Below are 19,166 nucleotides of genomic sequence, written 5' to 3' on the forward strand. Positions count from 1 at the left end.
GTTTCCGCAGCCTCATTAAAAATCTGCTTCCTTTATCACATTAACCGCATCTGTGTCTCATTCATTATAGCGTGTGTGTGCGTGCGTACGTGCGTGTGTGCGTGCGGCTCATTACAATCGCTCTTCGCTCTGCTGGGCTGCAGCGGACTGAAGACAAACTGGCGAACAACATCAATGTTTCCTCTCAGCTGGGTGACACCACGCCCACCATCCTGTCCCGACTCTTGATCGATAACCTAATCGTCTGATCGGCCGATATCCAGTAGCTGCAGCGCCCTCAACTCCGCGTTTCGACGTCCCTGCCGACAAAACCACGGATCATCTTCATTTCTATATATAAGAAATTGGCCAGAGTGGCACACACGTACATGCACACGAAGAAAGGGACTCTCAGGCCGCCGCTTCGGTTTCATTAGCAGAATATTCACTTTATTTTCTTTTTGTTTTTCTATTAAAACACTAGCTGCCATTTATTATTTTTGTATTATTTCTTTTTTTTTTTTTTTTAAATAAACCAGCTGATGGCCAAGTGCCTCAGTTCTCATCCTCCAATCAGATCTTCAAGGTGACGTGGGGCTGTCAGGGGGCGTGTCCTTGGCGGTGCTGCTGCTGCTGCTGGGGTTGGTTGGCCGGTGTGTGTGGGCGTGGCCCACTTCCAATCTTTTTTTTTTGTCGTCGTCGTCGTTTTTTCTCTTTTCTTACAAACGTCTGCCACAAACACTGAACAGCGACCCCTCCTGGAGGAAGTACACGACAGTGTGGCTGGTTTGGCTGGACTGCTGAATACTGGGATTTCATACTTTGTGGAGATTTTTTAATGGGAATGAAGTGCTCCAATCACGAGCCAGGGACAGGCAATCCGGGGTCCTCCTTGCTTCCGGCTGCGGTCTGAGGTCAGGATGCTAAGCTAAGCTAACCTAAATGACGCCCAAACAAGGTCAGCCAGCGCTGTGTTTGATTTACTGGTGGGACTGTTGGCAGACGGAAATACTGAGCGAGTAAATCAGGAAACCATGAGGGGAAGGAGGAGGAGGAGGGGTTGAAAACAGGAAGCAGTGCTGGTCGTGTGTCAATCAAAGCAAATAATAATGAAAAAAAAACACCTCAAACTTAAAATAAAGTGAAAGATGAGGAGACGGAGGCGATTGCGTCGGATGTGTTTCCAACTGCAAAACCAGCGGTTTCACCACATTCTAAAAATGATTAAAACAAACCCAGATCCAGTTTTGCTCTTTGAGGTGTTCGCACTGTTGGAATATTGGAACCCTTCAACCATTAAATTTGATAAAGCCGAAATCGCATTATGTTCAAGTTCCATTTCACAAATTGTGAATTTCCGAAGGGGAAAAAAACGCTGAAACTCTGAAGAAGCCGCTTAGCACGTTAGCAGTTAACAACACATCCGACTGTTTGTGACTCTGCTGCTGAATGTTTATATAAACCAAGCAAGAATGATACTTTTTCTTCTTTTATTATGAAATAGTGCTACAATGTACATTGCATTTCCTCCCCTGACTCCCGCTGTCTGCTGATGTGTGTGTGTGTGTGTGTGTTTGGTATGAAATGCTGGTTTAAAAAAAACAAAAAAAAAAACACAAGGAGATAACTTTCTGAAGCGCAATCCAACGTCCTGATGGCTGGTTTTTGTTCCACATTAAAATTCTTAAAAGCTTCTGAGGACAAAAATAAGTGATTTTAAGACTGAGCAGAAACAGGAACCATCCATCAGGCTGACAGTGTGTGTGTGTCCGTCTGAGTACGTGTGTGTGTGTGTGTGTGTGTGTGTGTGTGCGTGTGTTTTTTTTTTACTGAGGGGGGCGGGGGTGCAACAGAGAAAACCAAAACTCAGAAATGGAGAAGGGTGGAGATAAAATCATAAAAAAAACAAAAAACAAAAAAAAAAAACAGTGAATGGAAGAAAAAAAAAACATTAAAATCATGGAGTCTGTTTGTGGGAACGTCCTGGCCTGTGGAGATACTGAGAGTGGGCGGAGACAAAAACCTAGGGGGGTGGGGTGGGTGGGAGGGGTTTGATCAACCAGGAGGGCCAATGGCAGGCAGGCAGGCAGCAGCAGGAGGAGGTAGAGCCAATCAGAAGGCCTGCTGGGCGGGGTTGTAGTTGAACGTCGAGGGAACGTGAGGTCGCTCTTCTAGTTTGTCGTACTCCAGGTGGAACTCCTGCAGAGAGCCACAGCCGTCACCACTGGGGCCGCGCACGTGTGTGTGTGTGTGTGTGTGTGTGTGTGTGTGTGTGTGTGTGTGTGTGTGTGTGCGTGCGTGTGCACTCACCTTGGCCACCTTCCTCCAGTTGAGACAGTCAAAGAAGTAGTAGGTTCCTCTCTCGTAGGCGTTGGTCTTCAGCGTGGGCTCCATCCCTGGGGCCCTGGTGATCCAGACCCGCTCCTCCTTATGGTACCGCCAGTCTCTGTTGAACCTGCGCACGCACACACACACACACACACACACACACACACACACACACACACACACACACACACACACACACACACACACACACACACACACACACACACACACACACACACACACACACACACGTGTCTAGTAGGGGCTGCAACGTACGATTCATCTTCTTTATTTTCAACGCCTATTTTTCACTTCCGTTCAACCTCACTGGCTCCAATCCAAAGCGTGTTCTAAAAATCACACTTGATCAGTGGAAGAGTTGTAATTCAGTAGCATCTGCAGGGGCTGTGATTCACTAATCGCTGTCGTAAAGTAGCATTGACCTCAATGAACGAGCGCCCGCTAAGCAGCTCGTTCCATCATTTTCTGACTTGACGACTGTACGAATAAACGTGTTCTGTACTTGCGTCACAGACTGACGGTCAATTAGCAAATAAACGTGTCATTTAAAAAGTGTCAACCAACTCCTCTCTGCGGCGCGTGGTGATACAAGCGCCCCCTGTTGGCGTTTGAGCCGTTGGTGCATTGCTGCAGCGCTACCATGGAATGATGGCTGGGCTTCGCAGATACCAAACGCTGCTTGCAGCTTCATTTTCTGTGAAATATTCCCAAATTTCCGTCTTTCCCGCTGTAATTTCTTTGTTCGTCCTCTCCGCTTCCTTGTGGGGTGTAAACAATGAGTGACGCTGCCCCCCCTCAGCACTCAGTCAGTACTGCACTGCCGGTACAGATGAGACTGTAGCAGCCGAACGGTGATTTTATCACTCAGCAATTTAACACTCAGACGACGCGCCAACCCTTAAAGTTTCCACTTTGACTAATTGTTGCAGCCCTAAAGTCTGGTCTAGTGTGTTGCTCTAAAACTTTGTGTGTGTGTGTGTGTGTGTGTGTGTGTGTGTGTGTGTGTGTGTGTGTGTGTGTGTGTGTGTGTCGCTCTCACAGCTCCACTGCGGCCAGCAGCTGCAGCAGGTCTCCTCCGTTCATGTAGTAGAGATAGAAGAGCAGGTCTTCACCGTACCGGGACAGCTTGATGGCTGCCAGCTGCACACAGGGTGGGGAGGGTCAAGATCATCATCATCATCATCATCATCATCAATCTGGTGGTCCATTCATTTGAATAGAGCTGCAAACTAGCCAGCTAGTTACTTCCTCATCATAGATCATCTAGCAGTGGTGTCACTTCCCATCATGCCTCTGTAACTCACGTGATGCACAAGGACGGATCAGCCAATCAAAACGCGCCGAGACAAACTCGGAATATCAAACTATTTTCTGGTCTTTGTAATATTTTCACAAGATGTCCACGACTTAAGGATTTACAATAGAAAGATTCACTATGAACCGTGTTTCAGGTCAGAGGTCGTCCTATCAGCCATGTTACAGCCCTTTTTTTTTGTATCGCAGTCTGATGGGTAAAAAAAAAAGAAGCTTTTTGGGCTGTATGGGGTTCTTGGCTGCAGTAGCCACTGGGGGAAAAATATATATATACATCGCAGCGCCTCAATATTACCAGCTTAGTATCCAGTTCTGATATTACACCTATGGTCATGATCTAACCAACCAATCATTTGACAGTGGCTGGGGAAGAGGAAGAGCTCCCCCTGGTGTTGCTGAGGAGAGCGACTGACCTTGTCCCGGATGTGGATGTTGGTGAGATACTCGGAGGGGACGTGGAAGTCTGTGGAGAGACGGCGCTGCTCAGTGTTGTCCACACACACACACACACACACACACACACACACACACACACACACACACACACACACACACACACACACACACACACACACAACTCACCGATGTCCTGAGGCCGACACGGTGCCGATGCCCACGGAGACGCAAACTTGGGGTAGAGGTTCCTGAGAGAGGAGAGACAGTGAGTGTGACAGTGCAGCTGCGTTTTCCCACAAAATAAAAGCAATATTTCTAATTCTAAATAAAATTTCCACAAAGCACAATTTGCAGGTGTTTCCATTCAATGGTGTGAAGCGCATAGGGTACAATTCTGGTCAAATCTCGGCCGGCGAGACACCACTGTGAGGAGGATGGAGGTACAAAGTTTCTTACATAAAGCTGCATTTCGATGTAGTTTGCTGTCAAGAACGGTTGTTATATTTTTCTCTTTGATGACTTGTAAAAAATATTCTGTCTCCTCCTCCGTCTAAACATAACGCCCCATTTTCACTTGAAGTGAACTGGTCACGTGACCCTGTATGTCACGTCCGCCGACGTGTAAATGCCATAAAAGCGTTTCCATGGCACTTTTGCGATATACCTCTATATGGATACGTCTGAAAAAAAACCTCATGAGATCATCAAAACCTTTTAGCCATATTTGAGAGGTTTTTCCAAGTTTAGCTGTTTCCATGACCACTTTTTATTGCCATAGTTAGGTTTGGCACAATTCTAGGGGTCATGGAAACGCAGCTTGTGACTCTGATCTGTGTGTGTGTGTGTGTGTGTGTCGTACTCGGGGGAGTTGAGGTTGAGGCCCAGCGTGGTGAGGTCGGAGCCCAGCGCTAGGTGCACCATGCCGGGATCCGTCTCGGCCGCCCGGATGAAGGTCAGCAGGCCGATCATCCCAAACTGGTCCGTCACCATGCCGATGGGGATGTTGGTCACCCGTCCTGCAGGGGTCGCCGGTGAGTGAGAACCGGGCCACTGAGCAGCCTCTGTGTGTGCGTGTGTGTGTGTGTGTGTGTGTGTGTGTGTGTCGCTCACCATCAGGAAGCACCTGGATCCCTTTCTTATGCTGGCTGTTGGCGTTTGGCGCCGAGCTCTTGTCGCCGGGGAACTTTGGACCGTCGGAGTTGGAGGCGGGCTTCCCTGATGAGTTCATGTTCTGATTGGACGGGAGAAAGAAGCTCTCAGAAGGGAGACAAACCGGGCCACCAGAGTGCGACAGGCTTCTCGACGGCTTTCAGCAGCTTCGCTGTTCTGAGGGTCAGAGGTCAACTACTAATGAACCCCATACACAGGTAGCACCACAGGTGGTATTAGGGGGAGTTGAGGAGTTAGGAATTTACTGCACATGTTAAAAACAGTAAAATAGAATCAAGCACATCAAACATAACAACTACATCATCTGCAAAAAACAAATAGAAACAAATGAAAATTAAAAAAGCAATACTTTTGCCTGAAGTTACTTTGTCAATAAAGCTCATGTTGAAAAAAGATAGCAGGAAGTTGCAAATAACTTTTCTAGTCCGACCCCTTTTTCCATCTGCTTTTGATATTCACTGCAAAAAATAAAATAGCTCATCAAGCTTGTGCGAGAAACGTCATATGGTTTTCAATCTTGTAGGCGCACTAGTCAAAAGCAACAAGAGGGTGAGGGAAGGAAAGTATCAAAGGAGGTATAAGGTAGTATTACAGGTAGTGTCAGGTGGTATCAGGCAATATCTGAGGTGGTAAAAGGACAAGTGTGAAGGTGAGGAAGATGAAAACGAGTATGAAAGTTGGTGAAGGTGAAAGTGAAGGTGAGGATGAGGATGAGGTTCAAAGTGAGGGTCAGGGTAAAGATGAAGGTAATAATAATATTAATAATAATAAATTTAATTTATTCTGAGCCTTACATCAAACAAAAGATCTCAAAATGGTTACAGTGCATAAAAGAGTAGTGCAACATTTCAAAAAGTGCTTAAAACTAAGGTAAAATAGAAAACACGAACGGCAGCAACGTATCTAAAAGATAAAATACAACTAAAGTAGAGAGGAAACAACATCACAGAGGGGAAAATATGAAGAGCTAAAACGGCCCAGCTGCAACTAGAAATGAGGGCAACTTCTGAGCAATAAGTGGAGACAGGATGCAAACTTGACAGACTTAAAAACATGTCAGGGTGAAGGTGAAGGTGAAGGTGAAGATGAGGGACTCACCGTTTTGACGTCCTCTGTGCTGCTGGTGGGGTCTTTCGTCTGGTAGTTGGTCCCCGGGAGCGCCGGGAAGTCTTCGTTATGGATGGAGAAGTCCTGCGACTGTTCACTGGACGGCTTGGTGACCATGCCCACTGGGGGGGTTGGGGGGGGGAGCAGAGTGAGTGTAGGCAGACAACTCAGGACACACACACACAAGACACACAGCCTGAATGACAGAGGAGGTGTGTCCCCCAGCTGCTGGCTCTGACTACTTCCTGGAACATTCACAGCAAGTATATCCATGAAACACAGAGGTCATGAATTTAGAGCTACGTGTGTGTGTGTGTGTGTGTGTGTGTGTGTGTGTGTGTGTGTGTGTGTGTGTGTGTGTGTGTGTGTGTGGATGGTCTCACCGTACGGCGCTCGACCAGCCAGCGGGTTGAGGAGCGGCGTGGGATTGGAGCTGCCGTCCCTCCGACTCCGGTCGGCCAGCGCAGGGAAGTCCGAGAGGTCCAGACCCCCCGTCACGTTCTCACTGCCGTCTGCAACACACACACACACACGCAGGTTGTCACTTAAAGAAACACTGCAACAACATCCAAGGTGTGTGTGTGTGTGTGTGTGTGTGTGTGTGTGTATGTTACTCTACCTGTGCCGTTAAAGATGTTGTTGGACAGCGAGTTGTTCATGTTGAAGCCTGGATTCCTGTTCACACCGAACCCTGACATACTGACACACACACGATTGAATGTTAAGTAAGACAGACAGACAGACAGACAGACAGACAGACAGACCCCCCCGGTGGCTACCTGTTGATGGTGAAGGGTTGGCGGCCCTGCTGTGCTTTGGGCATCCCGATGATGCTGGGTGACGACCTGCTGGGACTCCCCATGCTGTTGCTCCTCCCTGTTCCCACACCTCCCCCTCCTCCGCCGCCCCCTCCCCTCTCCACTCCGACTCCACCCACCATCCCGGCCGTCTGCCCCGTCGGCCCGCCCACCTGCTGGTTGTGGTTGAGCACGTTGCGGCTGCTCATTGGCAGGATGCCCCTGCAGAGAGAGAGAGAGAGAGAGAGAGAGAGAGAGAGAGAGATGGTTTTATGTGTGATGAGAGTGAGTGAGTGAGTGAGTGAGTGAGTGAGTGTGTGTGTGTGTGTGTGTGTGTGTGTGTGTGTGTGTGTCGCACCTGCTGGGCGATGGCGGCGTGTGCATGGAGCCCGTGCTGGGAGTACTGGCGTGACTGGGCAGCTGGCTGGACGACTGGTTCAGGTTGCTGCGACTCAACTGGGGCGCCGCGCTGCTGTTCATCCCCCGCATCGGAAACCCCAGAGCACCTATAGCGAGCGGGTGGGGGTGTAGGGGAGGAGACAGGTGAGCAGGTGAGCCCGCAGTGGGGCGCTAACACACTCTTGCTCAGGAAGGGGGCGCTGCTGCTCTTACTCTGAGGGCCATACAGGCTGGCTCCCAGCTGAGACAGCTGAGTTGTCGAGGAGGTCGAGGAAGACGCCAGCATCTGGATGGACACACACACACACACACACACACACACACACACACACGAAGTAGTAAGAACGAGGTGAGGCCAAGACTGAAGCAGGAAGTGAGTGGGGGGGGGGGGGGGGGGTGATCATGTTTTCACTTCCCAGGTGGACTCACGTCTTTGTCGGGCCGGTGGGGAGGGAACATGGACTGTTGGCTGTAGTAGAGGCTGGAGTCGTCGGCATACTCGCCCTCTATCCCTCCCTCCATGAACTTCTTCCTGTTAGCACCAAACATTCCGTGTGTCACCTGCAGGGGGTGGAGAGTGGGGCGGGGGCAGATTGATGATCACCAGGCACTTGGTTCAGTGACAACAAATCCTGCCACATGTTTGTGCAACTCCGAGCAGGCACGACTGGGGGAAGCAACTCTAGCTGCGTTTCCATGATGGCAATAAAAAAAACTGGTCATGGAAACAGCCTGGAAAAAACCTCTCAAACATGGCTAAGAGGTTTAGAGTCAGCGGACGTGACGGACGTCACTTGAAGTGAAAATGGCGCGTTGTGATTGGACGGAGGAGGAGAAGGAATATGTTTTACAAGTAATCAAAGAGAAAAACTTAACAATTCTTGAGAGCAAACATGGCAATGCAGATTTATACAAGGAATTCAAAGAGCAAATGAGGGAGAAGGGGCTTCGAAAAGCTGTGTGGTCTCGCGATAACGAGATTTGACGAGAATTACGGCTTACGCGCTTCACACCAGTCAATGACAACACCTGCAAATCACAATTGTACTTTGTCGACTTTTTTTTTATTTTTAGAAAGATCACTTTTATTTTGCAAAAAAACGGTCATGGAAAAGCAGCTATTGACACACCTGCTAGCAGCAGTGACAACCGGGAGTTTCCAGCAACTGCACCAACTCCTCCTGATGATGGAGCCAAACTTTGCCAGTAGTTTCGGAAACAAACTTTGTTAGGGCTGCATCACGTGTGGTCTCGTATTCACCCAAACAAATAACTGACTGATATTTTCCAACAACCCTCCGATAAAAATCTCGTTCCGTATTTTATGAGGCCCTGACGGGTGTGATAAACTGTGTGTGGTGAACACTGTGTTCTCCAGCCCTGACGTGAACTTTAGATACAGGGAACAAAGCAGCGTGTTTCAAGACAACAACAACAACACACCGCAGTAACACGAACCTTTGTTCAAGTACAGTCGAGAAGCGTGTGATTGTTGACGCACTACAGCAGACAGCAAACTTCGTGTTAACACATCAGAAGACGGCGGAGCTGATGACCAGCCTGCTGAGCGGATGAGATCAGGTTCACACACACATGCAGCTCCAACTGCAGCGGGTTTGGCCACACGGCTAATTAGCCGTTAGCATGCGGTCAACCGTGTAACGGCCTTAATTGGACTTGATAAATAACTTAACTGGACTTCAGAAGAACGATTCACTGGTCTGTGATACTGGAAGTGTTTGTACAACTTGAGCCTTTGTGCGCTCGGGCGGCAGTAGCAGTAGCAAAGACGACAAAGGCTAATGGCTAACGGCTAACAGAAAACGGCAGCAGAACTGACGCGCTCTCGTGGCAGAAAATGCACCGTCCGCACACGGTGGGACTTGCAGTCCGCAAAAGCGAGTGACTCGTCCTCTGTGCTCAGTCTGAGGGTTCTTTGCTGTCAGTAAGCAGCGAGCTGCTGCAAACCCTTCCGGTGGGGGGGAAACGCTAACAGACAAGCGCACGTAGGCAAGCAGCTAGCGAGCACACCATAGGGATGAATTGGGACGTTAGCGGAGCAGCTAAGTGAGCTAATGCTCGGCTAGCTCTACGGCTAACGACGGGAGCCTGCACGCAACTTGAGAGTGTTTTACTGGCCAATAACGTGAACCCGCGGCTTCAACCGCACAACCTCAACCACACACACGGGTGAGAGGACGGAGGACAGGTGCGTTGGCCCGGGGTCCGGGCCCGGTTTGCTCCTCTCGGCTAGTTCCCCCAACAACAACAACAAAAAGCAACCGAGCTGCTTGATGCTGCCCCTCTGGTCCCCGCCATCCTCTGACCCCGGCTGCAGGACCCTGAACGCACCGGCGCGAGGGGACACTTGGCTGCATGCACGGCGGAAGAACAAAAACATTGTCGCGCGAAAAAGCAAATGAAAGGGGTAAAAGAAGGAGCTTACCGCATCAATCTTTATTCCCCCGTTACAATCCAAGATGGCCGGTTCCCCCTCGCCAATCAACGAGGATGCTGGGATGCCTGTGACCTCTGACCCCCGGGCCACATCCGCGAGCTCCAAGCTCCGCGTCGCTATGCTCTGTACAAGTTTACGTTTCACATGAAGCGGTTCGGCGTTCCTCAAAGCTTGGCCTGGAGATCGTCGAGGCGCCGTGAACACCTGTGAGACTGGAACCAGCAATCCAATACAGGCTGGTGCAGGTGTCAGAGACTTGGTCTTCAACTCCCCATCAACCCGTTTGTATAGTGAGTTTGCAATAAGTGACCAATTAAATTTTTAATTGATAAGACTAGATAACACAACTGCACAATGAGTCAATTCACCACAAATTGTAAAATTGTAAATCCTGGTTAATGAGGGCGACGTAGGTCAACACTGTTTTGACAATGTCATTTCCTTTTAAAATGCTGTTTTAACCATGTATTTCAGTCTCACTACTACTTGTATGTTATGGGAACAAATAAAATAAAATAGAAATTCTAGATTTTAGCAGTAAACTACCCTATTTTGGATTAAAAAGTTGAGGAAGTTGCCAGGATCTCAGCCTATCAAAGCATGTCACTGGAAATCAGGAATTATGACTATCACAGTGAGAAATACCCAAACAAAACAAATGCTGTTCTTACACTTTCTGGATTATTCTTTTGATCGGACCAAATCCAATCTGCCCAGAGTTGTCATGTTTTGCTGTTGCCTCAAAGGCACCCGTTTGGGAAACGTTCACGTTACGGCTTCAGATTTTATTGAACACATGCTTTTAAATAATAAAAGCATATGTTCATGTAGACTTCCGCTCTTTTATTTTGGAAAATAACTGTGAGGAGCACACGGGGAAACGACGTGCCACTATCTCACTTCTGATTGGAGAGTTACAGCCGCACTCTGCCTGTCCAATGGGCGACGCGCAAGCAGTAGCGGGGAGCGAGTATATTTGCGAAGGTCGGCGGTGTATCTGCATCAAATCCTCGAACAAAATTTGTAAACATGTCTGGAAGAAGCGGAAAGGGAGCCAAAAATCGTGCAAAGGCCAAGAGCCGTTCATCTCGTGCCGGACTGCAGTTCCCCGTGGGCCGCGTCCACAGGCTCCTCAGGAAGGGCAACTATGCTCAGAGGGTCGGCGCCGGAGCTCCGGTCTACCTGGCCGCGGTGCTCGAATATCTGACCGCCGAGATCCTGGAGTTGGCCGGAAACGCGGCCCGCGACAACAAGAAGACCCGCATCATCCCGCGTCACTTGCAGCTGGCAGTGCGCAACGATGAGGAGCTCAACAAGCTGCTGGGCAGAGTGACCATCGCCCAGGGCGGCGTGCTGCCCAACATCCAGGCCGTTCTTTTGCCCAAGAAGACTGAGAGACCAGCTAAGAAGTGAACAAGCTGACCCGAGTCTGTGCGACTGAACCCAAACCCAAAGGTTCTTTTCAGAACCACCCACTTCACAGTTGAGAGTTGTTCCTGAACTCAATACACTTGACTATTATAAGACATAATCTAAACACAGTTGTACAACACACACAGTTTGAGGCGAGAACATGGAGGAGCTCACACTACTCACCCTGTTGTTGACAAGATGCTTGACGTGGTTTGATGGTTCTGTTTCACACCTGCACACTTGCGTAGGCCTCAGTTTACGATGGGTGACATTTGATTACAGTTATAGAATAATAACAATCAAGTTTCTATATCTGCATTGGATGAAAGTTGTTTATATATCCAAGACTAAACAGCTGCCCACCACCTGATGTCTTTACGCCACTTCAAACCCATCAATCGGAATTGCAGTATTTGTATTCTACAGCTTTATGAAACATTTGTGCTGTATATTTCAATTAAAAACAAACACTTGTGTATCTTCCGTTCTTCCCTTTCTGTGTAAAAGCCAAGACACTCCCAAATGTCGTTCTGCTTTGCATGTCAAGAAAAGATCTTGAATCTTGAAGCCAGTCAATGTGTTTGATCAGCACAACAGCATTTAGTGGAAGTCTTCCAGTTATAAACGGTGACATCCTGTTTTCAACCTTCTGTCCCTGGGCGTCATGTTGATGTTATGGTTTTCTTTTATGACGTAATAATAAGAATAAAATAATCAGTTACTATCATACGACAACTGTCGCATCGCTTTTAGACTTCACAGTTCTCTTCAAGTCGCTTTCTCTAACCCGGAAGTAGGAATGAGTGATTTTGAAATACGAAAAAAAAAAAAAAGTTCGACTCAACGAGGGTTCTCCCAGAGGTCCGCAGTATATGTTGAAGTAGCGCCGCCTCTGGCGTTTCGCTACCAGTTTCACTCGAAACAACAACTAGCAGCAACATGAGCGGAAGAGGAAAAGGCGGGAAGGGACTCGGCAAAGGGGGCGCTAAGCGCCACCGTAAAGTCCTTCGCGACAACATCCAGGGGATCACCAAGCCCGCCATCCGCCGTCTGGCTCGTCGTGGCGGAGTCAAGCGTATCTCCGGTCTCATCTATGAGGAGACCCGCGGGGTTCTCAAGGTCTTCCTGGAGAACGTCATCCGCGACGCTGTCACCTACACCGAGCACGCCAAGAGGAAGACTGTCACCGCCATGGACGTGGTCTACGCCCTCAAGAGACAGGGCCGCACTCTCTACGGGTTCGGAGGTTAAGCCACCTGTCCAAAACTACACTACTCAACAACATTCAACACAACGGCTCTGTTCAGAGCCTCCACATCTCAACTGAAAGCAACTTCCTTCTCGTTTTAATCTACATGTATTACAGTGCAGCTCGAGCTACTTGCTCTTGAATGGGATCATAAGGCACAGGCATAGTCACAGTTGTTCCACTACCAACATTCTTTGGCCTTATTGCTTTAATAAACGGCACCATTCCAAAACTACTACGCGAATAACTGTCTTTTCCAAACCGGACAACTTCGCCAGAAGCCACTGCCGTTGTTACGCACAACGTGTGGGTTGGTTTCCGCCAGGTTCTGTCAGCCAGTGAGGTCTGGGTGCGGGTCATTTTTGAATTTTTAACGGCAGTAGAGTCGTCTCAACTTTCTATAAAAGCGTATTTGTGTTGACGTGAACACGATTAATGTTAATTAATTCAGTAGCTTTCTATGATATATATTCTTTTTTCTACTCTACTGTACTGCTCCTGCTGAAACGTAAGAAAGAAACCTTCCCCTGGTTTGGAATTAATAAAGTATCGTTACTGTTATCATCAAAGGCATTTTTTAAATTGTTAATGTCCTGCTTGTCCACAGAACTGTGACAGTTAATCAATCAGTTTTACTTCGCCAGCCTTCCTTAATTTCAGTTCCATCAACTAAGTAATAATATATAGCCGTTTCGCCCAGAATATATTGTAACGGTACGGTGAATTATTGTTGTGTTTGTTTATTCTCAGTTAAGTGGTTGTTTTCACCACGTTGTTCTGTATCTGTTATAAGTCGTCTGGTAACCATTGCTCCATGAATGCAGCACTCTGTGATTGGTTGGGGGGGGGGGTTGTCGGCGGGAGCTGCGCGGAAGTGTTGGGTGTACTTTGCTGCGAGAAAAAGCAGAGACAGTGATTGAGTGAGAGAAGCGAGTTTTCCTTTTTGCCGTTGCTTTCAGCCTACAGAAACCTGTGTTCCATTTCACACAATAAAAGCCACGAAATTAACGTCTCCGAGCCTGTGTCGGAAGGGGACGCTACAATATATTAAATTGCAGACGTTTGGAGACACATGTCCGTTCATTATTACTACGTTTACTGTTTTTGTAGTTGAATAAAGCTTCACACTGCATTTTTTCTATTTTTTGTGGCGCCTTTTTTTTAATCAACCAAGGGCTGTAAAAGCAGTCCTTGAGTGCATCGCTGCTGTAGGATTAAACTTGCAAAGATGGAACTGCGTACAGTCTAGGTCTGACCCGTGGGAGGCAGCAATGTGCCGCAAGGCATCTCGTTTGCTGGAAACGACAAGAAGAAGACGTCTTCGTAGTCACGTGAACAGATAGATCCAATCAGCGCCAGCCTCGCTCCGTTTCCCGCTCCGATACTCTCTATATAAACTCCACCGCTCAGCTCTGCGAGATATTCGTGCTTCGACAGAACTAAATCTGTAGATATGGCCAGAACCAAGCAGACCGCCCGTAAATCCACCGGAGGAAAAGCTCCCAGGAAGCAGCTGGCCACCAAGGCTGCCCGCAAGAGCGCCCCGGCCACCGGCGGAGTGAAGAAGCCTCACCGCTATAGGCCCGGCACCGTGGCTCTCAGGGAGATCCGTCGCTACCAGAAATCCACCGAGCTGCTCATCCGCAAGCTGCCCTTCCAGCGCTTGGTGCGAGAGATCGCCCAGGACTTCAAGACCGACCTGCGTTTCCAGAGCTCGGCCGTCATGGCCCTGCAGGAGGCCAGTGAGGCTTACCTGGTGGGTCTCTTCGAGGACACCAACCTGTGCGCCATCCACGCCAAGAGAGTCACCATCATGCCCAAAGACATCCAGCTGGCCCGCCGCATCCGCGGAGAGAGGGCTTAAACTTCCAGAGACCCTCCGGTCTCCCTCAAAACTAAAGGCTCTTTTTAGAGCCACCTAAAACATCAATGACCTATGTTCCTCGAGGTGTAGCATCATAATCGTTTGTCTTATTTGTGTAACAAAAGGTGTGATTAGTTGTCTCACAACGGGGAAACAGTGCAGAGTTTAGTAGTCAGTTTAGTGATGGGATTCTGGCTCTTTACAGCCAGCTCTTTTGGCTCCTAAGATTTTCTGTTGCTTTTTATTTTGACCAAATTACGTGCTAAAATAATTAATGGTCATGACATCAAAAATATTGTGCATTATTTATACATTCAGCATGGAACACAGTACTGTAAAACAACATAATATACCATTTACAAACACTCACCCTAATACAACAATGTACAAGTGAAAGAACACAGCAACGATCATCAAAATAAAGAATTTGCAAAACACACAGAAAGCGGCCTTAAGCTAGAAATATAATTTAGTTAGGCAAATTTGGCATTTAAAAAACAAATGCCAATCTTGTGTGCGTTATGGTATTCATTATTCTGTTCATCCAGTTTATCTGCACCTTTTCTCTCTGGCACTCAGGGATGAAGTGCTCAGTGCAGGTTATCGGTTATCCAGACACAAATGACAGAATGAAACGCACTCCGTCTTACTTGAGAATTTTAGGGGATTTACTCACGCTCTCAAAGCCGCCACATTATCATCATCAATCGCACTAAGACTAATAGTTTGCATGCATAGAGACAGACAGCAACACTCTGCAGATGATTTGGGTGGCTCTTAAAAGAGCCTTTGATTTGGTGTTGGATGAATACGTTTAACCTCCGAACCCGTAGAGAGTGCGGCCCTGTCTCTTGAGGGCGTAGACCACGTCCATGGCGGTGACAGTCTTCCTCTTGGCGTGCTCGGTGTAGGTGACAGCGTCGCGGATGACGTTCTCCAGGAAGACCTTGAGAACCCCGCGGGTCTCCTCATAGATGAGACCGGAGATACGCTTGACTCCGCCACGACGAGCCAGACGGCGGATGGCGGGCTTGGTGATCCCCTGGATGTTGTCGCGAAGGACTTTACGGTGGCGCTTAGCGCCCCCTTTGCCGAGTCCCTTCCCGCCTTTTCCTCTTCCGCTCATGTTGCTGCTAGTTGTTGTTTCGAGTGAAACTGGTAGCGAAACGCCAGAGGCGGCGCTACTTCAACATATACTGCGGACCTCTGGGAGAACCCTCGTTGAGTCGAACTTTTTTTTTTTTTTCGTATTTCAAAATCACTCATTCCTACTTCCGGGTTAGAGAAAGCGACTTGAAGAGAACTGTGAAGTCTAAAAGCGATGCGACAGTTGTCGTATGATAGTAACTGATTATTTTATTCTTATTATTACGTCATAAAAGAAAACCATAACATCAACATGACGCCCAGGGACAGAAGGTTGAAAACAGGATGTCACCGTTTATAACTGGAAGACTTCCACTAAATGCTGTTGTGCTGATCAAACACATTGACTGGCTTCATGATTCAAAATCTTTTATTGTCATGCAAGCAGAACGAAATTTCACTCAGTTTTTATAAGGCGTTTTAACAATGGTCTTCTCCATCTACACATACATTTTTACTCAGGTTTTATGTCCAACATGTGTGCTCTGTGTAAGTATGTGTATACTGCTGCTGCCAAAAACTGAATTTCCCCATTGTGGGATTCATAAAAGAAATCTCATCTTAATGCACATAAACTTAAACCTATACTGTTGTATTAAATATATATATATCTATATAAAAATAAAAACCAAGTAAATACACTCACTAATCTTTGTTTCACAATTACGAGTGCATGCAAACACTTGGAGATTACTGAAATAAGGGTCTACAAGCACAATTACAGTATCAGGTGTATCTTGACATACAGCATGTCATAACCATGTCATGCATGAAAAGTGAGTGGTGGAACAGGGTGAGGCCACAGAGGAATGTTCCAGTTACAGCAGAAACTCCAGCTGCAGTTCCCCTCCACACTCACTCAGTAGTTTGAGTTCCTCCACAAAGCCAGAATCACTATTTGAGTGGGATGACAACTCTTTGAAACAGGTGGGTGGCTCTGAGAAGAGCCTTTGGTTTGGGGTGCAGACCAGACAGGTGGTCAGTCTACTTGGAGCTGGTGTACTTGGTGACAGCCTTGGTGCCCTCAGACACAGCGTGCTTGGCCAGCTCCCCAGGCAGCAGCAGGCGGACAGCAGTCTGGATCTCCCTGGAGGTGATGGTGGACCTCTTGTTGTAGTGAGCCAGACGAGACGCTTCGCCACCAATGCGCTCGAAGATGTCATTGACGAACGAGTTCATGATGCTCATGGCCTTGGAGGAGATGCCAGTGTCAGGGTGAACCTGCTTCAGCACCTTGTACACGTAGATGCCATAAGTCTGTCTGCGGGGCCTGCGCCTCTTCCTGTCCTTCTTCCCAGCAGCCTTCGCGATGGATTTCTTGGCGCCTTTCTTGGCGACGGGCTTCTGCTCAGGCATGATGCTGCTTTTGGTATTGAATTAAGTCTCTCAGTCGGACGATGACGCCCCACCGCGCCTGTCTCCTTCTTATACAAGACATATGCAAATATCCTGCGCGGTTGCGCTGCTTCTATTGGTCGGACCGCACCCGCGTTTGAAAAAAAATGCGGAAGTCTCTTCCGTGGCGTTTCAGAGCCCCACAGCCCGCTAGAAAAACAGTTGAATGAGCCATTTGTCACGCGATTAAAGTGTCTGAGGGTGAGGAAGACCTGTGTGGGGGCACGAGAGTCGCTTTTAAATTCGCATTTGAATTATGAAAAACGCGCCATAGAGGCTGACGCAACGCTGTGAAAGCAGGGAAGGTGAGAGCAACGCTGCCACCTAGTGGCTCACACTGGACATGTGGAGTGGACGCGTGAAGAGAAACACGTTCAGCAGGTGGAGGAAACGTTGCTGTGAACGCGTTTAAAAGTTCACAGCAAAATCAGCTTTGTGTGCATCTAAACAGGTTTCACACTGAGTGAATATCAATAAATTAAGAGATTGTTAGGCTAAAAAGTGTCATTTTAGAATATTTTCGGTTAGTGGTGTGTCATGGGGAAAATGTGCACGGCTCAAAAAGGTTGAAAACCCTAACCTTTAAAACATAAAGAGTAAACAATTATTTTAAGCTTTTTTCTTTGGAGCGACCAGGCAACAAGCACAGGTGACTTTGTTTCAGTTTATTTCATGATTCTTCTGCATATATGCATATAACAATTGAACAAACAAACAGGAATTCTCTCTGTTAAAAACACAATGCAACGTTATACAGGATGAGGTCTAACATGAGCAACACTTAAACCACTGAAACACAGAACGTCAGAAATAAAGTCAATAAAGTTTGGCTTTTTCTCAGTCCAATTTGGCAGCGTATCTCGGGGCGGGGGGACGGAGTCAGTGGAGGTGGAGTCGGACAGATGGCTTCACGCTCACAGGCAGCAACGTGAACGGAAGGAAAAGCAGCTAAACTACGGACAGAGTGGGTTTCCTGCAGGGAGTCCTGGTAGTTCAGTCCAAACCAGGTGTTTTAATCTAACCAAACAACCAACACTTCAAAAAAAAAAAAATAAAAAAAAAATTCCAGCCAGAAAGTGGAAATGGTGCGAAACGAACTCAGCATTGATGAGATTCTGATTCTGATGAACTGACTGGACGCTGACAAACACTTGGTTTTCTGACAGAACACCAAAACGTATGTTTTTTTTATTTTCTACAAACCTGACTTTGAAATTCACGGCGATTGTGCTTGTTGGCTGCAACTGTTTGCCGATAAATAGGTTTTTCAAACATAACACAGCATTTCCAGTAAAAACACGTCATGACTAAATAAGAGACACAGTTTGTCTTAAAAACTATGGACACAAATCTTGGTTGAGTTCTTTGAAATTTAGCTGTTCATAAGTGTGACTGTGATAAATATACAATTAAATTGTTCTCTATTAAAATATATTTCATATATATAAAATTTCACAAGCTGCAACTTTATTCCTTGAACCGCGTTAAAGAAGGCAACCTACAGGTAGTAAATCCACAAATCAGCACAAGTCAACAATGCCAATTTAAAACGTTACAAAACACCAGTGTTTGCAGAAAATATTGTTCTTCGCAATTTAGCTCGTTTAGCAGCCAATCAGTGCCTGTGCTTAGTGCAAAAAAAGTCACCTGACCAACACAGATTACTGACAGAAACACTGTAGAAACGACGTTCCAGCTCAAAGTGCTGCGTTTCTTAAAGTCGGACCTCCTCAAAAGTACAAAAGCTTTGACGAGAAAATATTCTGAAGGTACGAAAGCAGCAGATCGGCGCCCAACGATGCCACTGGACCACGTGGTCACATGGCGGCCATCTTTTTCTAGTTTCAGGAATAAAGATGCATCCTGACAGAAGTGTGTGTGTGTGTGTGTGTGTGTGTGTGTGTGTGTGTCGGCGCGGGTGGGGCCTCTGGGGGGTGGGGGGGGGGTAAGGCTGGACATGCCTGATGTCACTCTACAGGGTAGCAGCTTCAGGATACGCGGGTCACATGTCACAACTGCGGAAACAGGATGGAGGGAGTGAAAACAGGAAGTGATGTAAACTCTCAGAGCAGCCGGGAGGCAAAACAAAAAGCCCGATTTCTTTCCCTGTCAGACTCTTATCACGAATCT

General features: G+C 47.5%; 7 protein-coding genes across 12 annotated transcripts in view; 4 read left to right on the top strand and 3 right to left on the bottom strand.

Annotated features, from left to right (window-relative positions):
• The window catches only part of ptprb (protein tyrosine phosphatase receptor type b), a 38,300-nt gene extending 31,220 nt beyond the window's left edge, over positions 1–7,080 (top strand). Inside the window, exon 39 of one of the 6 annotated variants that reach the window (XR_012928843.1) lies at positions 7,058–7,080. The gene's annotated coding sequence lies outside the window, so the exon portion shown is untranslated. Of the gene's footprint in view, positions 1–7,045 lie in introns of all 6 variants that reach the window. The other 5 variants (XR_012928847.1, XR_012928846.1, XR_012928845.1 and 2 more) reach the window with 5 other exon arrangements.
• Positions 678–10,090, bottom strand: LOC142900010 (CCR4-NOT transcription complex subunit 2-like). Its single transcript, XM_076044018.1, has 15 exons — positions 9,958–10,090; positions 7,941–8,072; positions 7,725–7,797; positions 7,471–7,618; positions 7,095–7,334; positions 6,935–7,014; positions 6,699–6,827; positions 6,307–6,437; positions 5,149–5,269; positions 4,898–5,054; positions 4,225–4,286; positions 4,056–4,105; positions 3,368–3,468; positions 2,290–2,434; positions 678–2,178 (listed from the first exon to the last, which is right to left on the bottom strand). The coding sequence occupies exons 2-15, from the start codon at positions 8,058–8,060 to the stop codon at positions 2,092–2,094; spliced, it is 1,644 nt and encodes a 547-aa protein (XP_075900133.1). The 5' UTR covers positions 8,061–8,072; positions 9,958–10,090; the 3' UTR covers positions 678–2,091.
• A 656-nt stretch (positions 10,091–10,746) lies between these two features.
• LOC142900027 (histone H2A type 1-C-like) lies at positions 10,747–12,139 on the top strand. The gene has a single exon (XM_076044043.1). The coding sequence runs from the start codon at positions 10,999–11,001 to the stop codon at positions 11,380–11,382; it is 384 nt and encodes a 127-aa protein (XP_075900158.1). The 5' UTR covers positions 10,747–10,998; the 3' UTR covers positions 11,383–12,139.
• A 119-nt stretch (positions 12,140–12,258) lies between these two features.
• Positions 12,259–12,866, top strand: LOC142900029 (histone H4). The gene has a single exon (XM_076044046.1). It carries the CDS (start codon positions 12,322–12,324, stop codon positions 12,631–12,633), a length of 312 nt encoding a protein of 103 aa, XP_075900161.1. The 5' UTR covers positions 12,259–12,321; the 3' UTR covers positions 12,634–12,866.
• A 967-nt stretch (positions 12,867–13,833) lies between these two features.
• On the top strand, positions 13,834–14,662 carry LOC142900088 (histone H3). Its single transcript, XM_076044122.1, has one exon. The coding sequence runs from the start codon at positions 14,085–14,087 to the stop codon at positions 14,493–14,495; it is 411 nt and encodes a 136-aa protein (XP_075900237.1). The 5' UTR covers positions 13,834–14,084; the 3' UTR covers positions 14,496–14,662.
• Positions 14,663–15,084: 422 nt separating this feature from the next.
• Positions 15,085–15,683, bottom strand: LOC142900090 (histone H4). Its single transcript, XM_076044124.1, has one exon. It carries the CDS (start codon positions 15,619–15,621, stop codon positions 15,310–15,312), a length of 312 nt encoding a protein of 103 aa, XP_075900239.1. The 5' UTR covers positions 15,622–15,683; the 3' UTR covers positions 15,085–15,309.
• Positions 15,684–16,359: 676 nt separating this feature from the next.
• LOC142900089 (histone H2B 1/2-like) lies at positions 16,360–17,052 on the bottom strand. The gene has a single exon (XM_076044123.1). The coding sequence runs from the start codon at positions 16,995–16,997 to the stop codon at positions 16,626–16,628; it is 372 nt and encodes a 123-aa protein (XP_075900238.1). The 5' UTR covers positions 16,998–17,052; the 3' UTR covers positions 16,360–16,625.
• Between the last annotated feature and the right edge of the window lie 2,114 nt (positions 17,053–19,166).

This window comes from Nelusetta ayraudi, unplaced genomic scaffold, assembly GCF_046127955.1.
Source record: "Nelusetta ayraudi isolate G7.1 ecotype Tasmania unplaced genomic scaffold, CSIRO-AGI_Nayr_v1 ptg000079l, whole genome shotgun sequence".
In the NCBI taxonomy this organism is placed as follows: Eukaryota; Metazoa; Chordata; class Actinopteri; order Tetraodontiformes; family Monacanthidae; genus Nelusetta; species Nelusetta ayraudi.

What these genes read in the sequence shown, in the direction of transcription:
- LOC142900027 (XM_076044043.1), top strand. Translation starts at nt 10,999, where the DNA reads ATGTCTGGAAGAAGCGGAAAGGGAGCCAAAAATCGTGCAAAGGCCAAG.
- LOC142900088 (XM_076044122.1), top strand. Translation starts at nt 14,085, where the DNA reads ATGGCCAGAACCAAGCAGACCGCCCGTAAATCCACCGGAGGAAAAGCT.
- LOC142900029 (XM_076044046.1), top strand. Translation starts at nt 12,322, where the DNA reads ATGAGCGGAAGAGGAAAAGGCGGGAAGGGACTCGGCAAAGGGGGCGCT.
- LOC142900090 (XM_076044124.1), bottom strand. Translation starts at nt 15,621, where the DNA reads ATGAGCGGAAGAGGAAAAGGCGGGAAGGGACTCGGCAAAGGGGGCGCT.
- LOC142900010 (XM_076044018.1), bottom strand. Translation starts at nt 8,060, where the DNA reads ATGTTTGGTGCTAACAGGAAGAAGTTCATGGAGGGAGGGATAGAGGGC. An exon ending in ACGCCGCCATCGCCCAGCAG is followed by an intron (nt 7,335 to 7,470) that starts GTGCGACACACA and finishes CTCTCTCTGCAG; the next exon opens with GGGCATCCTGCCAATGAGCA. An exon ending in GATCCAGGTGCTTCCTGATG is followed by an intron (nt 5,055 to 5,148) that starts GTGAGCGACACA and finishes CGACCCCTGCAG; the next exon opens with GACGGGTGACCAACATCCCC.
- LOC142900089 (XM_076044123.1), bottom strand. Translation starts at nt 16,997, where the DNA reads ATGCCTGAGCAGAAGCCCGTCGCCAAGAAAGGCGCCAAGAAATCCATC.